Here is a 22,334-nt window from a genome sequence, read left to right as displayed (position 1 = left end):
GCTAACTATGAAAGAAGAGAATGTCCTCCACCAATTCCCCTACCATCCCTGTTCACGTATGCCACTCCTCCTGTCAAGAGGTGGAATTCATTTCCTTTCTTTTGTCTTGCTTTAACCAGCAGAATGCAGTGAAAATGACTCCTGTTCCAGTTCTAGGCCTAAACCTTAAGAGGACTAGCAACTTCCCTTTTTGCCCTCTTGGAGCCCTAAGCCAGCATTAAAAAAAACAAAAAACAAAAACTATCTTGCTGGAGAGAAAGGTCAAGTCAGCCCCAGTCATGGAACATGTTTAGTGAAGCCATCTGGATATTTCAGCCCCAGATGAAGACAGCAATGAGTGACCACAACCAACACCATGTGAAAAACTGTCCAAAAGAATCCAGACAAGCCACAGGGTTACAAAAAAGAATAAATCACTGTTTTAGTTTTGATCGGTTTGTTATGCAGCAACAGACAACTGAGAAAAATAATAAAAACATCATTTTCAATAATAAACATGCCATTTTTGACAATCACTTTACATGGAGTAATTTGATCCTTCCATAACCTTACCTATGAGGTACAAACTACAATTATCGCCATCTCATAGAAGACAACAAACGGCGCCGAGCTCAAAAACCACAGCTAAGTTGTGAAGGTACAACTCCAACTAGGCAATCTGACCTGTTCTACATTATTCTACATTTTCTCTGCCTCAACAGGATGATATGCCTACTAAGAAGGAGAATATGGTTCCAAGATATTAATTAGAAATCAAAATGAAGGATGATGATTCAGTTCTACACTGTGCTGAGGAAACCAAACCTAGAGTATACTGTTCCTTTAAAAATAGGGACTTCCCTGGCAGTCCAGTGGTTAAGACTCCGTGCTTCCACTGCAGGGGGGGGGGGGGGCACGGGTTCGATCCCTGGTCAGGGAACTAAGATCCCACATGCTGCGTGCCTCAACCCGCCCCCCCAGCCCCCACCAAAAGTATCAAGTAAGGCTTTGACAAACTGGAGAGTATCCAGGAAAGCAAGCAAGAGTGTTGATGAAAACTGGAAACAGTCATGAAAACTGAAAGAATATGACATGAATGGCTCCAGAAGACAAGACTAGTTAAATTTGGGCAGAGGTAGATTTCTGCTCAGTATGAGAAAACTTATGAAACAAATTTGGAATAGGCCACCTTGTCAGATAGCAAGTTCTACTCTTCTTACAGAGATTTTCAGGAGAAATGAGAAAAATCACTATTTTTTAGAGATTCACAAATAAGATGTGGTCTCATTCAACTCTAAGATATGGAAGATATAGAGTTCACTGAATTAAGTTAATTCTAACACTACAGAGATGATTAAGTATGTTAATTTATCAAACTAACCAAAGAGAAATAAAAGTTCAATTTTCCGGATTTAAAAGCCAGAGGAGAAAGGCAAATGTAGGGAAAAGACCATGATGGAAATAAAAACAGAGGGGAAAAAAAGGAAGCAGCACTTATCACAAAGCAGCAGTGACAAGAAAAACTGAAGAAGAGAAAATGAAGAGAGGAAAGAACTAATAGCTATTTTCAACATACAAAAACTTCAGAAAATACCCTGTGCTAAGTATACAACTTCCTATATTTCATTCATGTGTAGTAGTAAAGTAAAGGTGATGACAACTGTGGGACATGGTGAGAATCTGAATTTAAAAGGAGACATAGCATTAATATAAGGAAAGAAGCAAATGAGGTGTCACAATTTCTACTTATAAAACAATGGTTAGGCCAACTACTGATGAACCTTCCACTTGTAAAATTCTCCACATAACACTGACTTTCTAATCTAAATGTAATTTGTAACAGAAAAGGATTTTCAGGTCAAACACAAACTTTAATAACATCTTACACTCAAGCACCTGAGACTACAATGTTAATATTGAGCTGATCTCCATTTTAGCCAGTCAGAGAAAAAAATAACATGAAGGAGCATGTAGTCTAAAGTTAGTACCCACTGCCCTCATGTACATTCCACTGGTAAAAACAGTCACTTGCCTGTATTTAAGAGGGACACTGGGAAATTTGGTCCAGCTGTGTGCACAGGAATTAGAGGGGAGCCTCAGTTTTAGTAAACAGATAGCAGTTTCTGTCACACAATTGATGGAAGCATTTTTTCTTAGTTACTGGTATTGATTATGAATTAATATGAAATTGAAAAGAACTAGTGAAAATGGAAAAATGGTGTGAATTTTTTGTAGAAAAAATTAAAAAGCTAAATCTTTTTATACTCACTACCTATATGATTTTTTAAAAATTTTCACATCAGCATCATATGCTAAATATGAACGTTAAAATGTTATCAAACAATAGGGAGGGAGTAGCTACTTGTCTGAAGAGCAGTTGTACTATATATAGTGTCAATAAGGATCTTGCTGAAATAGAATTTGATTTAGAGATTCACAGTAGTTCCCCTCAAGCAGTTTAAAAAAATGTTTGTGATGACAGCTACTGTCTTTTAAAGATAACCATGGCCATTTAAAAATACCCAAAATTAATCTGCTGAATTAGAGTTAATGCATATTCTGACTTTATACAGTAGTCATCCCCACTTAACGTTATGTGGAATTGAAAGTATGAGGCCCACATCTGAAATGTCTCTGTAAATGGTTCATAGTCCAGAGCTAAATACATGCTATAGTTCTGGAGAGGGCGCTGAACCTTAATCTAATCAATGGATAAATTATGTGGAGCTTGAGATTTTAGAGTTAAAAGATTTTTTTTTTTCCTCTACAGCACCATGTACAATTAACCTCTTAGGTTGTAAGAACACTTAAGATATGGGGTCAAGTAATGATTTTTCCCCCAAGCCAGTCAATTTACCCAGGGCAGAATATATTAACAATAGTTTCTAGCACGTGCTTGATCCAAAGATGGTCTACGTAACATCAATGCTTTGACTTTGGAGCGTATTAACATTAAGGAACCACACAAACTGACAGGTTATCTAGTTCTGACTGCCCTTCTTGAGGTAGGCTCAACCTGCCCCCACTAGGAATTTCAATAAACATTCAATTCTAACTGTGGTCAAATATTTCTAATAAAAAGTTTGTAAACTGAAAATCCATCTCTATTCTAGTGATATACCTCTCACTGTCCTTTAATATGATTACAGCTTGAAATTAAGAAGAGTAAAATATCAAATCTGTAGGAACAATCAAGACTAGAAACTACCTAAAACACCAAAACTGCAGCCTGAGCTGGTGGCAAGGCCCTAATCTCTGGGCATCCAAGCATTTCTTGGAGCAACAGCTTGGTGTAACAGAAACAGTATAAACTAAAATCAGGCAGACCTTAAATCCCACTCTCATCAACTTTGAGATCTCAGGCAAGTTAATCTCTCAGAGCCTTAGTTTTCTCATCTATTAAAGAATTAAATGAAATTTAATTTTATAAAATGATTTTTTTTAATAAAAAATATATTTACAAATGATTAAAATGAAAATCTACTTCAAAAGGCCGCTACGAGGTCTAAATGAGAGTATAAACAGGAAAGCACCAATCACAGCTCCTAAAAGAGTAGGTACTCTACTCAGTTAGATGTAAATATGACATGGGGATCTTGACATCCAAAAAATCTGCTTTAGTGCACTTGTACTCTCAACTTTAGTACTTCAGTTCGGGTTCAGTAATCAAAAATTTGTGTATCTAATAAGAGTGGTGAAATAATGCACAAAAAACCTTTCATTTAAAAACACAGGATTAAAGAGGGCAGGGACTTGCTGAGCTCTGGGCTTCCCCACCTGGTTTTGTGGCGCCTCCTGAAGGTTCTGGTGAAGGAATAAACTGAAGTAATTACAGCAAAACAAAAACAAAAACAAACCCACAGGATTAAATTATATCAAAGTACGACAGATGAAGGAAACATTTTCCGTTAGTACTTGTTCTTTTTACAGCAGACTTGTAAAAGGCACAAGCTTACACTGCTTACTACCTATGTTCAAATCCCAGTTCACTGCTTACTAGCTATGTCAACTTGACGAAGTTCTGAAATTTCTCTGGGCCTCAGGTTTCTCATCTGTAAAAGAGCAGAAAATAGGTGTGACTTCATGAATCCCCCCCCAGCAGGACTCCCAGGGGTCCACAGATCACTCTTAAGAACTGTTGACTGACTTAAAGTAATCTGTACCATTCACCTACCTTTCAATATACCCAGCTCTAACACTATGTTCTCCCTCAAGCCAATTCTCAAAAATATTCAGTTTAGTCCCAGGTCTAAACAGTACGTGCCAGTATGGAATGAAGCGTAAGATATACATCAAAGTGTTGTGTGTGTGGGTTCAACTTACAGAATAGTTTGTATATGATCCTACCTGTGTATATTCTTCAAGGACAGAATTGTTTGCGTGGGCACTGCAAGTTCCCAGGAGGATACAAAAAAGATTAGACATTACCTCTGAGGAAGTGGGATGACATCAGAAGAGTTTTGTTTTTTGAACTTTACATCCTATGCTCTGCAACATGTTATCCAGAGCAAGTGTAATTTAAAATAATTATGATTTTGCACCTTTGACTTTTCACATATGTATTCTTAATCTACTTATAGGCTCCTTAGAGACAAACGTTTTGCACACATTAGGCACTCAAACATCAAATCCCCAGGCCGAATTAGTAGACTAATTTGAACAGCTTCATTTAAATATAGCAGAGGAAACTTAGAACAATCTTAAAGGAGAAAAGCCTAACATCGAGAAGACTATCAAAAGTTCATCATCTTACCAAACTTCTAAATATAGTTAAAATAAAATGTAGTAAAAATTATTGAGGTTGATATTGTAGGTTAGATAATGAATATTTTGCTCAAAAAGGAACAATGTTCTGCTTCTTTAAAGACCTAGAAATTGCTCAAAAATGACAGGTGTTTGGGTGCTGTACTAAGCACATATATTCAGAAACAGCAGCCAAAGGGCAGGCTAGGTATATCCTAATATGCTTTCAGGACCCTTGGATAAGCGCCAGATACTACGTAATGCCTCTGGAGGGGACAACTAAGGGAGACAAACAACTACAAAACTTCACCAGAGATAGGGTGGGAGGACAGTTCCAAGCAGCAAGGTAGAGTAAATTTGTTTGCAAGTCAGGACACCTAGATTTTGGTACTACAACTCTGCCACCAAGAGGAGTGATGTGAGTTTCAAATACAAAATCATGACACCTCCTCATTTGATCTTCTTGTGCTTCACAGTAGCATTCATTTCAAAACCTTCCTTCCACATTTCACCCCAGGAAAGCTTCTCTAACGCAATGAACACGTCCCGCCCCCCACCACTATTCCTCACTTGTCCTTTCCTTTTTTTCTTAAATGGGAATCAGACAATGTAGAGAGTAAGGGTCCTTAGACTAAACTTTAAAAAATTAACAAGAACTCATTGTAAACCATTTATGTATTTATTTCAGCCCTAAAGAATGACCACCTGCCACTATGCACTCAAATTAAATCACTGGGCTAGTGGCTGTGATTTAGCTTGTCAATTAGAATACATGAAGCCAATTAATGAAAATGTATTTCAAAGGAAAATCACAAGTTATAGAGCTGGGATTTCTTTCCCCTTTCAAAAGAGTAATCCATTCATTATAAAATTACATAACCCATTTAAAAAGGACTTCGGCAAACTATATTTAGTTCTAACCTTTGATAAAGTAATCATACTTATGTGGCATCTATCTTTAAAAAAAAAAAATTTATACTTTTACACCACAGGGTGTTTTTAGAAGTCCTCCCTGCTGTTTAAATTAGAAAATATAATGTCCTATCTAAAGATAATGGTTCAGTAACAGAACAACATGTGTCTCCTAATACGATGCACCAAGGAGGGCACGATATCATTTCCAGGAATTCTTCCCCAAAATGCACAATCTGAGTTTATTCATGAGGGATCACCAGACAAATCCAAATTGAGGGATATTCTACAAAATAACTGGCCAGTACTCTTGAAAAAAGTGGCAAAAGGCAAGGACTGAAAAACTGATCCAGATTAAAGAAGAGTAAGGAGACATGACAATGAAATGCAAACTGTGATCCTGTATTGAATTCTGGACCAGAATTAGGCAATTATAGTGGTATAATTTGTAAGTGCTATAGGTTATATAATAGTTTATTTTATCCATTATTTTATTAATTTATTGATTTTGATCATTATACTGTAGTTACACATGTTAACATTTGGGGAATCAGGTAAAGGATATATGGGAAAACTTGAACTTATTTCAAAATAAAAAGTTAAAAAATAAATGGTTAGAAAGGCACTTTAATTACCATATGTAGAAGAAGCTATTTTCCCTTTTGGTTAGTTAATATTGCACTTATATAAAAGTAAGTTTTAAAGAAAAACCTTCTTAATAGGACTATTTCTGGGGGACTTCCCTGGTGGGGCAGTAGTTAAGAATCCACCTGCCAATGCAGGGGACACGGGTTCGAGCCCTGGTCCGGCAAGATCCCCACATGCGGCGGAGCAACTAAGCCCGTGTGCCGTAACTACTGAGCCTGCGCTCTAGAGCCCACTGAGCCACAACTACTGAGCCCGCACGCCTAGAGCCCGTGCTCCACAACAAGAGAAGCCACCGCAATAAGAAGCCCGTGCACCGCAACGAAGAGTAGCCCCCACTCGCCGCAACTAGAGAAAGCCCATGCACAGCAACGAAGACCCAGTGCAGCCAAAAATAAATACATAATTTTTTTTAAAAGTGATTAAGAAAAAAAGTGATTATTTCTGGAAGGTGGCATTATCAGTGAGTTTTGCTCTCCACCCTTATACGCTTTATGTGCTCATCTATGTTTTTCAAATTTCCTTATTGGGCTGGTAAAACTTGTATTTAGGAGAAAAAAGTCACAAAAATAAGTGATGCGTTTGCAAATAAAAATGAGGGGTGGAGAGGAGGTTCCCACTTTGTCTTGGAGAGTATTCCAACAATTGGTTATACTGTTAAATTTAATTTCCATTAATTAATATACATTAAAAAGTCACTAAGCAAACAGTAAATAGTCCCAGAATATTAAACCAAAAGAATCAACCTCTAATGAGACATTTACGGACTGCAATTTGAAAACATAGCTGGGCAAGTGTCTCCTTTGACTTGATTTCACCAGATGTGTGCACGGGAAAGACCAAGCCTCTGCAACCCATTGCTCTGTTTTAGACTGTACTATCATGGCCCTCTTCCCTAACACAAAGGAAAAGAGGCCAGGATATAGATACTAGGCTTTCATACCAATCAGGCACAAAAAATGCCAATGGCTGAAAGGGAAAAGGTGCCAAGAACTTGAGGCACAAGGCCCTCAAGTGTGATTCTTGCTATTTTCATTTAAGTATAGAATCCTAAAATATAGTCTAAAACTAAAGCCATCACTTTTAATGAAATTAAACAAAGTGGTAATTTTTCCAGTTACAAGATGGGATTTAACCTTCTCTAAAAAACACTTCTAACTTCTCTAATGTCCAACTCATTAAACAATTCAAATACATGAAATTCCAATGCAACAAAAATTGGGCACTCCTCATAAATTAAATGCAACAGGATCTCTCCTAGATTAACAAACATGCATACAGGTCACGCAACTGGACAAACTCTTATTTTGCTTCAGCTTCTTGATCTGTGAAAATGAAAAAGCTAGGGTAGATGCTCCTTCAAGCCTCAAATCCAATGATTCTATAAAATTCACCTCCCAATTTATTTTATTATTCAATTAAAAATCTCAAAAGCCCCACAAATGTCATTTTAAATAATATCCTCAATATGAAGTTTAATTCAAATTCTACAGCACAACGTAGAAGTTCACAATTCTGGTCCTGCACAATTCCCTTGTGCACAGAGAATTTTCCCAGAACTTTCACTTTATTCTGTAGAGCCCCTGGGACTTTTATCATTCCTAAAGTCTCAAAATTCTAAAAAGCAAACAGCTATTTTCGTTGCAACAAAGGCCCACCAATTTAGAAATTATCCTCTTACTCCCTCTTGTGGCTGCATTGCTTTCCTTTCTTTCAATTGCAACTCCACCAGTTGCTTCCAAAAGTCCTCCACCAAAACTGCTAATGAATTAGATGGTGTCAAGAACTAATTTGGTAGGGATCTGAAGACTTTCTGTGCACTCACCTTTCTGTGTAATGTTGGCACACAGTAAAATTTTAGGTGTTCTATAAATGATAAAGTCACATAGATATGAAGGGACAGAGCTTCTTAACTTCAAGGATGGAATCACAGAGGACTCTGACCAGTCACTTAACTGAATGCATTTTCCACTAATAAGAAATAGATGGCAAATCTGCACCATCTAACTTTTAAAATAGCAACAAGGAATTTGATAAAGCCAAGATATATTATTCTCTGGTGTTTAAGGAATGTTGAAACCAGCCTAAAATTTCATTTTAATTCTTGCTAAAAAGCCAGAGTAGTTGGCTCCCTGATTCTTACCAAAAATGAAACAAAAGATAACCACATAAAAAAACTCAATGCTGATAGAAAGCCTGGAGTGTTCTAAAATGGTTTTTTTTGAAAATTAGTATTTTAGTCATATTCGAAATGTACCTCCTAAGGATTAAAAGATGGTGAAAAGTACCAAAAAGAAATTATTGAGCATTGAGTGATAACTGCTAAAACTGTCTGACACTAGGGGGCTTTCCTTCTCCCCTTCCCCAGAGCCCTTCTCAGAGCTGGCATTAATGTTGACCTACTTGGGCTGAAGTTTCTCACCAATCAAGGCCCCATTTCCCAATATTTCCATCACAAAGCACTTTTTGTTTTAAAAACCTCATTTTTTATAGTGTTTTTTTAAACTTGCACATGCACATTGTGTGTTATTATAATTCCTTAGTGGGACCAGATTATCAGCCACTTTTAAAAAGGAAGGTTGAAGACCAGCTAGCTCTTCTGAATTTGACCAACACACAGTACTTTCCCCTCTAGGTTGTTGAGATTCTTTTTATGAGCAGAGGCTTTTTATATTTATTATGTTTTTCTTTATGCACAGGGCTTATGAAGTAGCAAGTAATCAATAAATATTAAATTTAAAGTTTAAGCAGTTTATTAAAATTCTCTTAAATTTAATCTAAAATTAATAAATCAAGCCACAATGAAGTGATATCAAAGAAGCACAAAAGAAGGTAAGCAGTATATTTGCTATCCACTATTACCACGGGGATGTATTAACTCTATATAAAATATCCTAGAGGTAGATGCTATTATTATTTCCATTTTGCAGATGTGAAAATAAGAGTCACAGAGATGTAATACCCTGCCCAGAGTCATAAAATGAATTTAACAAATCCAAACACCAAAAGTCTGCATAGTCTGTGCTAGGTTGTATCACCCCTTTAAAGTAAAGCAGCACACATTATAGTTTATTTTTTAGAAATATTACATAAGATTATTCTTCAAGTCTTATCCCTATGATCCAATTAAATTTAAGTCTGATGATAATCCTCTTATCAGATGGAAACTATCAAATGGGAAACTGAAGGGAAAAGTCATTACTGTTAACAAAGTGTTATGATCCGTTTGATGTCTTATTTCCAAACATCTTCTAAACACCGTAGTAAAATACTCATCAAATTATTGACTTGAGAATTTGCTTGTTCTAAGAATACTACTGCCTACCTATACACTGTCCTCAACTGTCAATTTCCCAGAATCACATTTTAAAGGTAACGTGTTTTGAGTAGGATTTTCATCACGTGTCCCTTGGTTGAATGTGGTCCAAGTATTCCTTTTGAAATTCTGGGCAATGGTGTTTAATGTATGTTGTTTTAAGGAGCAAAAATAATTATGAGTTGACAATTCATGAGTCTTGGATCAACAAGAGAAGTAGATTTTTCTCAGAAAAGCATTTGTATTTAATCACTTAGATGAGAAACATTCAAATCACCACTGGGTTCCTTGGTAATACCGCTAATTTAAAAAACTCGTAGATCCTGAAACTTGTTTGCGAGATGGAAGTTAACCTCCACTAAAACATTTCTAACTTCTCTAATGATGTCCAACTCATTAAGCAATTCAAATAAATGAAATTCCAATACTACAAAAATTGCACCTTTTCTAGGTTTTAAAAGAATGAACATGCATACAAGTCAGCCAATTGGACAAAGTCTTAGTTTGACTTACTTAACTCTATAGATTAACATTTGACTGACTGTCCTTACATTCTTACTTTGCCATCCTACCTGTAGCTAATACCATTGTAACTGTATTTTTATTTGGGGGAGAAGGGAAGAAAACTCACAAATTCTGTTGAAAGAAAGAAACAGCTTACATGCTGAAACCTTTTAGTTATCTATTCCAATACAAACAAACGTGAATGTGCCATGCAACAGGACCATACTGGTAGAAGTCAGATACATTCAACCATGCTTTGTTGCCCCCAAGTTCCACACTATAGCAAACTAACGTCAACAGAAAAAAATTAGTGAAATCTGCCAAGATATAAGGCTATTTTATACTACATCACTACTTATGTCACATTATACCTTACCAGAAAATGCAAAACTATATCAGTGACAAACGACAACTGCTACCGCATAGCAATTTTTACAGATACAAGTTTTTCATCATTATAGGGAAATGCTCACTAGAGAATAAAGGAGAATGACCTGTTGCAAAGAAATGTACTTAGTACAATGAGAACTGATAAGAATGTGGTGGGCTAAGCATGCCATTTCTCCCAAGCCAAATTCAAACTTGTGCCACCTAAATATTAAGCGTATCATATTCCTTCAGCATACTTTACATATTAAATACCACATATGTCAGTGGTCCTGTTTTTAGGGGGAATAAAGAAATAGAGCCAATCTTCTAAAGTTCAAAAACAACATGGACATCAAAATTAAAATAAGTTACAAATCAGAGTAATGAAACCCTCAGGAAACCCTTGGGCCATAAAGATGGGAATTAGCAATGGCTTGTATCAGGGAAAGTAAGACCACCAAACTAGAGCTGAAGGCTTTATAGAGGGTATTCTGGCAAAGATGGAGCAAATGAACAGAAGGAAAGCACTGTTTTATAAAAAGGTAAGAAGAGTAAGAGCTGTCTGTATATAGCATAGAACCGGGAAAAGAACAGTAAAGATAGCAAGTCCGAGTGAATGACCACCACTAGCTGTAAAAGGTTTACAATTTAGCTTCTGTCCATTAAAATTAGGTCAAGTTTACCCTTACTTACACCATCACTTTCTTGCCAATATGCTTCTGAGTGGGAGAGTAAGGGGTAGAACTACTACTAACTAGTACAATGGCAATGGCAAATAATCCTGGGTACTACCCACGGGAGTGCATCATACAAATGAGTATCAACAATGTAAAGGGTTGAGAACCTATGATGTAGGCAACACAGCAATAACTTGCAATCAGAAAATGAAGTCAAAGTTGAGCCCAAGATGTCATTTTGATTAAGTCTAGAAAATGTGCTAAAAATTAAGAGGTTAGGAAGGACAGGTAGTTTCAAAAGGAAGATGAACTCTTGCTTGTAGCACGCTGAAATTGACAGCAATTCTAAATCCTCTAAAGAGCAGTGTTCATTCTCAATGTAAAACCCTAATAAAGAAAAGAGCTATGGAAACCAGGATGAAATCACAAGAGGAATATCTCAGGAATTCTAGAAAAAAAATTCTAATGCTTATTAGAATTTCAATGGACTACATTAAATTTTTAACTTAGCTGACATCAGAACACCCGTAATTGACTTTTAAAAAATTTCTCATACACACAAATGTTCTTCAGTATAACTGTGTCAAAGATCACCTATTTTGGAATAAAAAACTTGTGGTCAGGGCTTCCCTGGTGGCGCAGTGGTTGGGAATCTGCCTGCCAATGCAGGGGACACGGGTTCGAGCCCTGGTCTGGGAGGATCCCACATGCCGCGGAGCAACTGGGCCCGTGAGCCACAGCTGCTGAGCCTGTGTGTCTGGAGCCTGTGCTCCGCAACAAGAGAGGCCGCGACGGTGAGAGGCCCGCGCACCGCGATGAAGAGTGGCCCCCGCTCGCCGCAGCTAGAGAAAGCCCTCGCACAGAAACAAAGACCCAACACAGCAAAAATAAATAAATAAATAAATTAAAAAAAAAAAAAAAAAAACTTGTGGTCAAATTAATCTAAATGGTCCAATAACATTTAATTTAATATTATAAATGAAGAACTATTTCACATACTGGGCTCCCTCTATGTGGTAGAACCAGTCATCAGATATGAAAATAGGTATTATATTCATGGGGGGAAAAAAAAAAACCCTATGTCTTTCATAGGTTAAAGCCCCAATGCCAAACAAAACCCCAAGGTTAATATATGAATGATGATAAACTATGATGGAGGGCACTGAGAATCTGTTTCTGACATTAGTAAAAGGAGAAAGTTAGTCCAAAGAACAGAACCGGATGATCAGAAATCAAAAAAATTGGTCAAATCAAAAGCTCTGATTTTCTTTATAAAAGCAGAATTGTTTTTGCATGTCTATCAACACACCTTGTAAGAGGCAAAATCTGGTGTCATTTCCTTTGCCTGAAGTTTTCATATGGCCATTAAGTCCCACATTCCTTAATTTATAACATAGTAGACCCTTCATGATCTAACCAGTACCCCTCTCTCTCCTCCTCATCTCTTGCAAAATTATTGGAAAAGGCTTTTAAATAAAGCAATGTTCCCACCTACTGTTCCGAAAGAATGAACCATCACTTAATCTGCTGGATTAACCAAATCCTACTTACCTAATAGACTGGCTTTACATTAGGCCTTTCATTCCTAAGTAAACATCAATCATGTCCATGACTTTGGGCTAAATATTTCAGATAGGTTTTTCGGCTACTCTCTGGAACTCCCTTCAGCTTCTATCAGCAGTTATATCCTTACTAAGAGTCCCATATTTGTTCCCCGAACTATGCCATTATACTTGGCTATAATTACTTAAAATGGTATGTTACTTAAGTGTTATGAAGTATAAGTATGAAAAGAAGTGTTCCTATGAAAACTAAGCTGAATGCGTCGAACGACTGGTTTTGAAAGGAGAGTCACACTCTCACACACACACACACACACACACACGCACACCACTTGGGTTATTCAAACAACTAAAAGATTAGAAAAGTTGCATATTTCTAGGATTATGAACTGATTACTCTTCTAGCTTTTAAGTTCTCACTCTGCTATGCAAACTCAAACAGCATTTTGTAATGGATGCATCTATTTTAGGGGTATCTAGTAAATTATTTTCAAACTGTGGATCTATGCATATTCAGAGAAAAGGTCTTAGCTCCACATTAGCAATGGGCAAATGAACATACACATCTGTTTTAATTGAAAATAAATGTTTAGACCAAGTATGAACACATACTTGAACCACTTTCCAATTAACCAACTAACTTGGGTCTTCTACCGTACCACTGTTGAGGTGTTACCAGTAATATTTCTTTACTGATAAAGTTGGGTTTTTAGAAGAAAAAATGAAAAGCAAAATTACTCTCCATATGCTATTACAACTCTAAGGTAGCTTTATTTTCCCTCCTTTCTAATTCAAAAGCCTCTGCTAGGGCTGAATACAATTTCTTCCTCTTTCTTGGGCAGATTAGATGCGTAAGTGTGCATGTTCCTCCTCTACTTTAAGATTTTACTCAGGTTTTTTGTTTTAAGTCCAATTTTGAATCCTTTCATCTTTTCCTCTTAGTTCACTTTTCACTATCTTCACAGCTCATCTAATCACTAAACATCTCTAGGTCATCTATATCTCCTCCTAGAACAGGCAGGAAAGACTTCATTCTTATCTAAGTATTGCTATGCCAGAAAAGGACAGGTAACCTGTTGCTCTTGATCAAGTTGTTATTCTTCCCCTTCCCACCAAATGGCAAACATCTACCTTTCCTTTCTTTGTTCCTTTATTTTCTTTCATTTACACTTCACACACCTCAGACTTCCCAAATATACAAAATACACCACCAGGGTCAATATTTAATGGTTATCATGAAAACTCTTTTAAAAAGACTACTGAATTTTATTCCCAAAAAGACTATCCAATATACTCCTTCCTGGAAGGGACTGTTGCTATCTGCTATGTCACATAAGGTCTTTGTACTGAAACATACCAAAAGCAGTTATTTGACAAAAACATGTAAATATATACAGTCGTGAAAATGAATATGACACTGCAGAATTCTTCTGAGAAGCCCTTATTCCAATAAGTGAACTGCCTAGTAATTTTCAACTTAAAACTCTATATAGCAGTTTTTAAAGCCTAAGACACATATTAACACATTATTGACCAGGGGATTTCTGCAGAAACTAACGCCTGTGGCCATAATACGTCTCTGGTCAAAAATGTGTTAACATATTCAGACTAGGAAGGACCCCAAAGCTGCCTGGTTTCCTAGCTTGCTCCTGCTTAATGGCAGTTCTATGAGCTAGAGATAAAAACCAGTGCCCAGCAACCACACCTTAAAAACCACACCTTAAAAACGTAGAGAAGCATAATAAAATGGAACGCAGTCAAGTTAACTGAATCACACAACTACTGTTGCCAACTGTTACAAATGGCAGACTCATGATTTTACTGATTTGTGAAAGGAAGCCATTCTTTACCTTATACCAGTGGCTTTCAATTTTTAAATGAAACCTTTGAAAATTTTCTGGCCAGTATGGGCCCTCTGCCCTAGAAAAATACACAATTTTTAAGGCTTCTTGGATCTTTTAAATCCCATTCTTGGACTCCTGAGTTAAGAGACCTCTGTATTATTAGAGGCAGGTTTGTACTATTGTCACTGCTTTAAACAGAAGCCCCAAACTGAGATAAATTGGGGCACTAAGAGTACCTGATTTTCTTTCTCCACAACAATCCTAAGGGGTAGATATTATTCCCATTTAATTGAGCTCAGTTTTCTCTGAGGGATGAAAGATTTCTTTAGGCCACTCGGCTATTCAATGGTAAAAAGTCGGTTTGACTCAAAACCTGGAGCTCTTTTTACGACGCTACATTCTTCTTTGAGTTTGAATTAGGTTCAATCTAGTATGCATATCCTCATTTCATTTTCCATTTCATCATGTTCAAGATAAACTACCCAATTTTTTGGCTTCTTGTGAGTTTAGGCAGAAGAGGTGTTGATCCCCTCCCCCACTAACACGAGAGCTTTTGGTCTAAGATCTGGTAGAAAAGGCAGACTGCATTAGTTCACAATTTAACGACACAAGGAAGAAAACTGCAAATTTTCTGGCATAAAGAGAAGTCCATGTTGTGAAGAATAAAGCCAGTGACCATTTTCCACAGTAATGCTCTAAAACTTTTGTCCAAAGTAACATGTTCCCTGCTCTTTCTCTGCTTAAGTAAATGGTATAAATTAAGCAAACACTTGATAAAGTGCACATAACCAGAATGGCGGTAACCTAATAATGGACTAAAGAGCTCTTCAGAAAAACTTTGAACCGTGGAGGTTAGTTCCCACTAATAGGAAGAAAGAGAATATGTTCTTAGCCAGTATGACACAGGTACTCAATAGAACAATGAAGTCTGGTTCATCACTGATGCCAATAATGTTAATTCTGAAAAGGAATTACCTGCTTGTTTTCCTCAAATTAAAAGTCAAAGTTCAGAAAAAAACTAGAGTAATAAAAATTGTAACTGGTTATATTTTTATAAGTAAGATATTGAGATATAATTAAGCACACTTTCATTAATCATCAAGTAAATCAGTTCAAACAATTTTTTTCTCTAGGAGAAATAACAGTTCTGCTATATTTTACTCTTCCATTTTACTAAAAAGGGGAAAAGGAATTTTATGCAAGATGTTTCCAGAGTCAACATGACCTGCCTGAAAAAAGATGACAGGGAAAGAAAGAAGCCTGCCTGTAATGAATCACAGTATCTGTAAATATCGAATTTTCCCAAGTTGAAACAGAAAAGGCCTTGGAAAATTAGCAGTGCTGCTGACCTAGTTCTATTATCCTCTTTTCCAAAAGAAGCCTTTCTGCTCATTTACTTAACAAATACTTGAGTATCTACTATATGTTAGGAGGCATGAGCCATGCAAAGATCACTAATGGAGCTTTACTTTAGAAAAGACTAAGGCTGGAAGCAAAAGCTTGTTTAGGATTCTCTGAGTCTTTTGTATAATAAAAGAATTAAACTTTCATTTATCTATACTTTCCAAGTGGAAATTTCGTTTAGACTTGGTAAGAAGCCAGTGCTATTCTGAAGAACACGGGTAGTGACCAGTATGAAACCCCCTTAATAATCATATCAACAAGGAGAAGCTATTTAGAGATTAATCCAGTTATTCTCACCCACTGATCCTATTTTTTTTCCTTGATAAGGAAACCAAAGGGAAGTAAAGTTAAAACTGCTATAGTCTTTTCCTAGGAAAATCCTCACAATGACAGGACCTTTTATACTTCTTGTGTGGAAAACATGCAAATACCTACCTGGAATCGCAAATAAGCTGTAAGTAGAGGGTAAATGTTACTGCGTCCCCCATTTATTCCTAAAATTGACTTTTGTCTTAAGGGAAATTATAACTTGTAGCAAACTCTTTGAAACCAAAATAAAAATTATTTGATCTATAAGGTGTAATAATTGGAGGAAAAACATCAGAGCGAACAAAACTCAGTAACATACACAGGTACTAATCAGTAAACAGAGCAAGGTGGGAAAAGCCCGACATGTTCTTTATTATAGGAAAATATCATATTTTCAAATTTTAAATATTCTTATTACCTTAGCAAACCACAAGATGAGCATTTGTCATTTAGTATAAATAAAAGCCAGAACTCCCTTCTCATCTTAGAAATGAATGATAGCTATCAATGTAAAGATTTCAAGTAAGCAATCAAAAACAAACCACACACAAGACAGATACCACATAAGACTATGTGCCCATGTTAAAATAAAAAATATTATTGTTCTTTAAAAAGATAGCCTAAAGAAAATTATCATTTAAGAAAAAAAGTCATAATTTAGGAACTGAAGATATTCCATTAGTCTCAGACTAGTATAAAGGAATCATAATACCATTATAACTTTAACAAAAACTCCAAACCCACAACATGAGAAATAATCCTATATCGCTCGTTATAGTAGTTCTTCCGTGAACAAGGTTCAAATAATTAAGTAGTGCAGCTGGATTTTCAGAGGAATTGGGATACTGCATCTCTCTATATACCAGAGCCCTGCCATACTGAGACCCAATGTGTAACCTGAAATCCTGAAATACAAGAGAAATCATTTAGTAAAACCCACTTCAAATATTATTCCAAAAACTCCTGCTTCATTAAAAAGGGAAAGTATTAGTGTATATAGGTTGTTACATGCTAAATGGTTGGATCTCCTACCAGTTTATCCTCAGATTTAAACTTTTCTGACACAGAAAATCATCATTTGTAGGAAAATTTTAAAATTAACCAAAATGTAATGTTCAATTCTTTTAAGCTATTTAGAGAAGCAGTGCTTCAACAAGTAGATACTGAATACTTAAAATACTTCTTTAATGAACCTGGAAAAATCAAGCTTCAGTTTTTCATAATCTTTTATTGTGGTTGTCAGTGTTCAAAGTTGACCTCCAACACTTAAATGCAGGAAGAGGCAAAAGCAACTGTGAAGCCAGTTTTCTGCATGGCTGACTCATTACATTAACATTACAGTGGCTAATCCAGGGAAGGCTATTAAGTCTACAGTGAGTCTCCTGTTACATCTTACCTAAAACAGGGTATGTAAAATTCCTGCATCCATATATGTACTTTAAAGAAAATCAGCTCTAGAACTACTACAAATATTCTAACCATAACTGAAATGATATACTATTACTTTACCTTTTCAATTAGAACAAAAAACACTACTAATCTATTTGAACTGATTGATAATCATCTTTGCATTTACCTTATACAAGTGTCTTAACATCTTTTAGTAATGACACCCTGAAAGACTTGTAAATCTAGAACACCCCATCTTTAAAAGGAAAAGAAAAACCAAAGAAAGAAAAAGTTGAGAGTACCCTAACTGATACGCATTACAAGAACTCTATATTATAGCGACGCTAAACTGAATGGTTTGATTCTCACCAGTACATCATTGCAGATATCTCTTAGCTCGGTCTCAATTTTCTCTCTGTATTCTCGAGCCATCTGCTGTTTTTTCTCAGCACCTTCCGTCTTTTGCTCAATACTTGAGACGACCCTCCAAGATGACCTACGGGCTCCTACAACATTTTTATAAGCAACTGAGAGAAGATTCCTCTCCTCGTTGGATAATTCAGCTCCTTGCTCAGTTACAGACTTCATGCAGGCCGCCATGTCGTCATATCGCTCAGCCTGCTCGGCCAGTTTGGCCTTCTGCACCAGCTCATTTTTATCCATGACTGGATGTTCTGCCGGGAAAAAAAAAAAGTAGCATTTAGATATTTTTTTCCATTAAAACAAACAGACTGAAAATTATACCTTTTGTAAACAAGCTATGTTAACACCTCAAACCTAATTACCTATGGAAGATTTTTTACATGAGAAATTTAATGCAACCTCACAAAAGAATGCTAAGAAAAAAAAAAAACTGGCATGCTCAGCATGCAGAGGGTACATTTAAAGCCATTAACACTGGTTTAGCAAAACTAAAATTGCATTACCTCATCTTTGTTCAGAAGATCCTAATTTCACAAAAGGTTAAAGCACATTTCACCAAGAGGCGGCCTTAAAAACCAACCGTTATCTTACTTGGTCAAAATCTCAACTCCAGTTTCAAGTATCACTAAATAATCCAAAATTAAGCAGCTTTTAGTGAAAACACCACCTATGAAGAACATTATACTATCACACTTCCAGAATCACGATACCTGTCAGTTGAATGTAATTCATGTCCTTTTACTTTGTTAATAGCTACGCTTGTCAGGAGTGTTTAAATTTTAGTTGGTTATCACCCCCACCCCAAGTCCACTGATCTTTGCAACAGCTGATCGTAGCATGCCAATTTTCTGTGAGAAATGACCAAACTGCTTGTTTTAAAATACTGTGAATGTAAAACCACCACCAAGGATCAATACATAACTGACCCTAACGTTTCATTTATCTGTACCTTGTTATATGCACACAGGCTTAAAAAATAACACCCATGAATCCTGGAACTTCATTCTTACTATCTGCGAGCACTAAAATGTATATGTTAAGTGCTTCCCGGTGTCACCAGTGTTTCTGATGTCATTGTTCAGTTTAAATGCAGAATTACTGCATTGTTCCTAGTAGTCAAAATTTAATTGAATACATTATCACCCGAGCTGCCCTTATATCGTAACTTCCTAATTCTTTCTCATTTTAAAGCTCCTTCGACTTTTCAATTTCCCCCGTTTTACTACTCCTTAAGATATCCTTCTGAAAGGTCCTAAAGCAGCACAGAAAGCTACTAACCCATACAGGGGTCCCACAGGGTACAGGATTTATGATGAACAGAAGAAACACTGTCATTCACTACGGGAAATGACTCCCTTTCTTTACCTTCCCAGGGAAATCCCACAATACTTTTTTTTAAAAAAACCAAATCGGCACAGGTCCTGTGTTTGAACAAGTGATTAGCGAGCTTGAATGGGAACTAGACTGTTTCAATGCGAAAATTAAAATTTGTGATCGCATAACCTCCCCATCCCCCTCTTCTTGAAATTACTAATTTCTCCCCTAGGAACTCAAAAACGCTCTCGGACTAACGCTGCTTCTAATGAAAATTATCTAAGACCAGTACAAAGGTTTCTCTCCCCAACCCCTCGGGTACAAGCGGGAAATGGATTAGGTTTCTTAGAATAACCAGCGCTCCAAGGACTGGCCGCACCCATTTAACCCTTAACCGGCCTAAGACGTCGAGGTGGGTGAAACGAAAACGGGCCGACTGCGACTTTAAAGTGCAAACCCTTCCGTCCGCGCCATCCGTAACCCCCCTCCTTGGCTCCGCCCAAGCTGGTGCCTCCGCTCGGTCCCCGAGTCTCCCTCTTTGTCATGGCGGATCTGTGTCAAGGAGCCCAACCTACTGCCGAGTGTTAATTCCCCCACCGGGGCCGGAGGGAGGAGCCGCGCGCCCCCGCCCGAGCCGGGGAGGGGGAACCGCCCGCGCCGGGGGCACCGACGCCAGCGCCGCCCGCAGAAGCGGAACCAGACGGGCCGGCCGCGGACACACCCCACTCTCCCACCGGCGTCCGTCCGCCACCGGCCACCGCGGGTGCTTACTTAGTCTACGGGGATCCGACAGCTGCGGCAGGTGGGGGAGGGGCGAGCCACACCCAGGCGAGCCGGGCCACCGCCGGCTGTTATGCTCCGGCTCACCCGCCCCGCAGAGCGAGGTCCCCGTCTACACACCCAGACCAGGACCCTTCAGTTTCAGCCCCCGCGGGAGCGAGCGAGACACGCGGCCCACCGTCTTCCCCATCCCCATCCCTACCTGGGCTCCCAGCCCCCCTCCACCCGGACACAGAAAGCCAGCCCATCCCCCACCCCGCCAGGAATATTCAAGTCCCCCCCCCCGCGGAACCCAGGAAATTCGGCTCTGGGTCGCGGGCGAGCCCCACCCCGGAGCCAGGTCGCCCGAAGTGCGGCCTCGCCCAGGTCTACCTGGCGGGCGCTTCCGGGCCGCCCCGGCTCGCAGCCCGGTGCTCGGGCCTCCCGCCGCGCCACCGCCCGGGTGGGGGAGGGCTGGGTGCCGCCGCCGCAGCGCGGGGCGCGGAGGCTGCGCCGAGGAGCGGGCGGGAGAAGCAGGGGAGGGGAGAGGAGGGGGAGGCGGCGGGGAGGGGGCGGCCTCACCTGCGCCACTGCAATGCCCGCAGCCGCCGAGTCATTATCTCGGGCGGAAGCAGGCAGCGGGGCGGCGCTGAGGAGGGAGCTTCGGGGGCGCGGGTGGGAACGGATCGCAGCCGGCGGTGCCTCGGCCACCCCCGGGAGCCGGCGACCGGGCGGGTCCCGGGGATCTGGCGTGTGGGCGCCCTTCCCACCAAGGGGGACGGGACCGGGGCCGGGCGCTCATCGCGGCCGAGGCGTTGATGCGGAAGCAAGTAGCCCGAAGCAGCCGCGAGCCGCCCGCCCGAATCCAGCGGAAGAGAAGCCGCCGCCCGTCTCCGCCTGAGGAGACTCCGCCTCAGCCCAGCGCCGCTCCCGCCGGGCGAGTGGGGCTGAAGGGATGCGGAGCAGGGACGGCCCCCGCGCTTTCGGAAGGCTGGCCTGGGACAGGAAGGAGCCGGGCGAGGCGGCGGCGGCCGGGTCCCTTACCTGTGTCCGGAGTGGGTGGCGACGGACGGACGGGGCTCAGCGGTCTCTGGGCGGCAGCGGCGAGGCTGAGACTCTGTCCCTGGATCTCGCTGCTCACAGGCTACAGCCGCTCCGCAGACACGGGGTTTCCTCCAATCACCAGCCCCGGCAGCAGGGGCGCCACACGCACGATGACGTCAAACGCTGCTATGGCAACCGTTGATTGGTGCCCACAGCTCAGGGGGCCCAGAGCAACCGCCGCTCCCCAGCGCGCGGCCGTCTTGCCCGCCCGCACTAGAGGGCGAGCGGAGGAGCGCGCGTCCTCTCCGCTCCCAACACTCCTCCCCAGCCCGCTCGGCTTCCAGCTTCTCTACTCCTGTCCTGAGTGCGCCTGAACAGGAAGCTCTTTTTTTTTTTTTTTTCTCCTGGCCACCAATACCCCCACCCCTCACTCGCCTTCCCTTCGGATCCCCCCGCTACCTCCGCCGGCTCACTCTTCTAAACCAGCCAGCAGGAAATTTCTCCCCACCCCCACCGTAGCTTTTCGTGCGATCTTTCTGCGCCTGCGCCAGTTACTCTCTCTAGAAGGGGCTCCCGTTCAGCAACATCCGGGACCTTTCACATCCTCCCCCCCACCACCTCCCAGCCGCCTGGCCCGCCCCGCCCTCCGTGTTTCGCGGTGGTAGCTGCCCCCGGGGCCATCCGAGGGGCGGGATTACGAGAGCGGCTCCGCGGCGCGGGCGTTATGATCTGGAGTTGGGGGGGTGGGAGGGCGCGGTCAGAGGGTCGGGGAGGGGCGTGGAGGCGCGCTACCCCGCTAGCCCGCCGCTCCCCCACGCCGGGCGGGGCGACCGGGGCGCGCGGCCCCTCCCTTTCTCCCTTCCGCCGCCGCGGCTTTACCTGCTGGCTTGCGGAAAGCGGCCGGAGGCCTTTTAAGGCTCGGCAGAGAGTGAGGCGTCCGGTCCCAGAGGGTGGGCTGAGCGACGGGATGGTTTTCCAATCGGGACTTGGGGATCAGCGCGCAATGACAGCTGCGAGGGGACAATGGGTGGGCGCGAAGTGGGGCTGAGGTGGGGCGGGCGGGTGGAGCTGAGGCCTGGAAGGAGGCTCTCAAAGCCTACAACCGCCGAGGGGAAAAGACAGCTTCCTTAGATGGAGGATT

The 22,334-nt window shown here is 40.4% G+C and overlaps 1 protein-coding gene across 1 annotated transcript in view; it reads right to left on the bottom strand.

Annotated features, from left to right (window-relative positions):
• YWHAZ (tyrosine 3-monooxygenase/tryptophan 5-monooxygenase activation protein zeta) overlaps positions 1 to 21,750 on the bottom strand; it is a 32,547-nt gene extending 10,797 nt beyond the window's left edge. The window contains exons 1-2 of the mRNA XM_036829903.1: positions 21,194 to 21,750; positions 18,023 to 18,327 (exon numbers count right to left, since the gene is read on the bottom strand). Coding sequence (XP_036685798.1) covers positions 18,023 to 18,316 — 294 coding nt within the window. The 5' untranslated portion in view covers positions 18,317 to 18,327; positions 21,194 to 21,750. The remainder of the gene's footprint in view (positions 1 to 18,022; positions 18,328 to 21,193) is intronic.
• Positions 21,751 to 22,334: the final 584 nt, after the last annotated feature.

This window comes from Balaenoptera musculus, chromosome 17 (genome assembly GCF_009873245.2).
Source record: "Balaenoptera musculus isolate JJ_BM4_2016_0621 chromosome 17, mBalMus1.pri.v3, whole genome shotgun sequence".
Taxonomy (NCBI): domain Eukaryota; kingdom Metazoa; phylum Chordata; class Mammalia; order Artiodactyla; family Balaenopteridae; genus Balaenoptera; species Balaenoptera musculus.
Note: the sequence above shows the minus strand (reverse complement) of the source record. Positions and strands in the feature narration are given on the sequence as shown.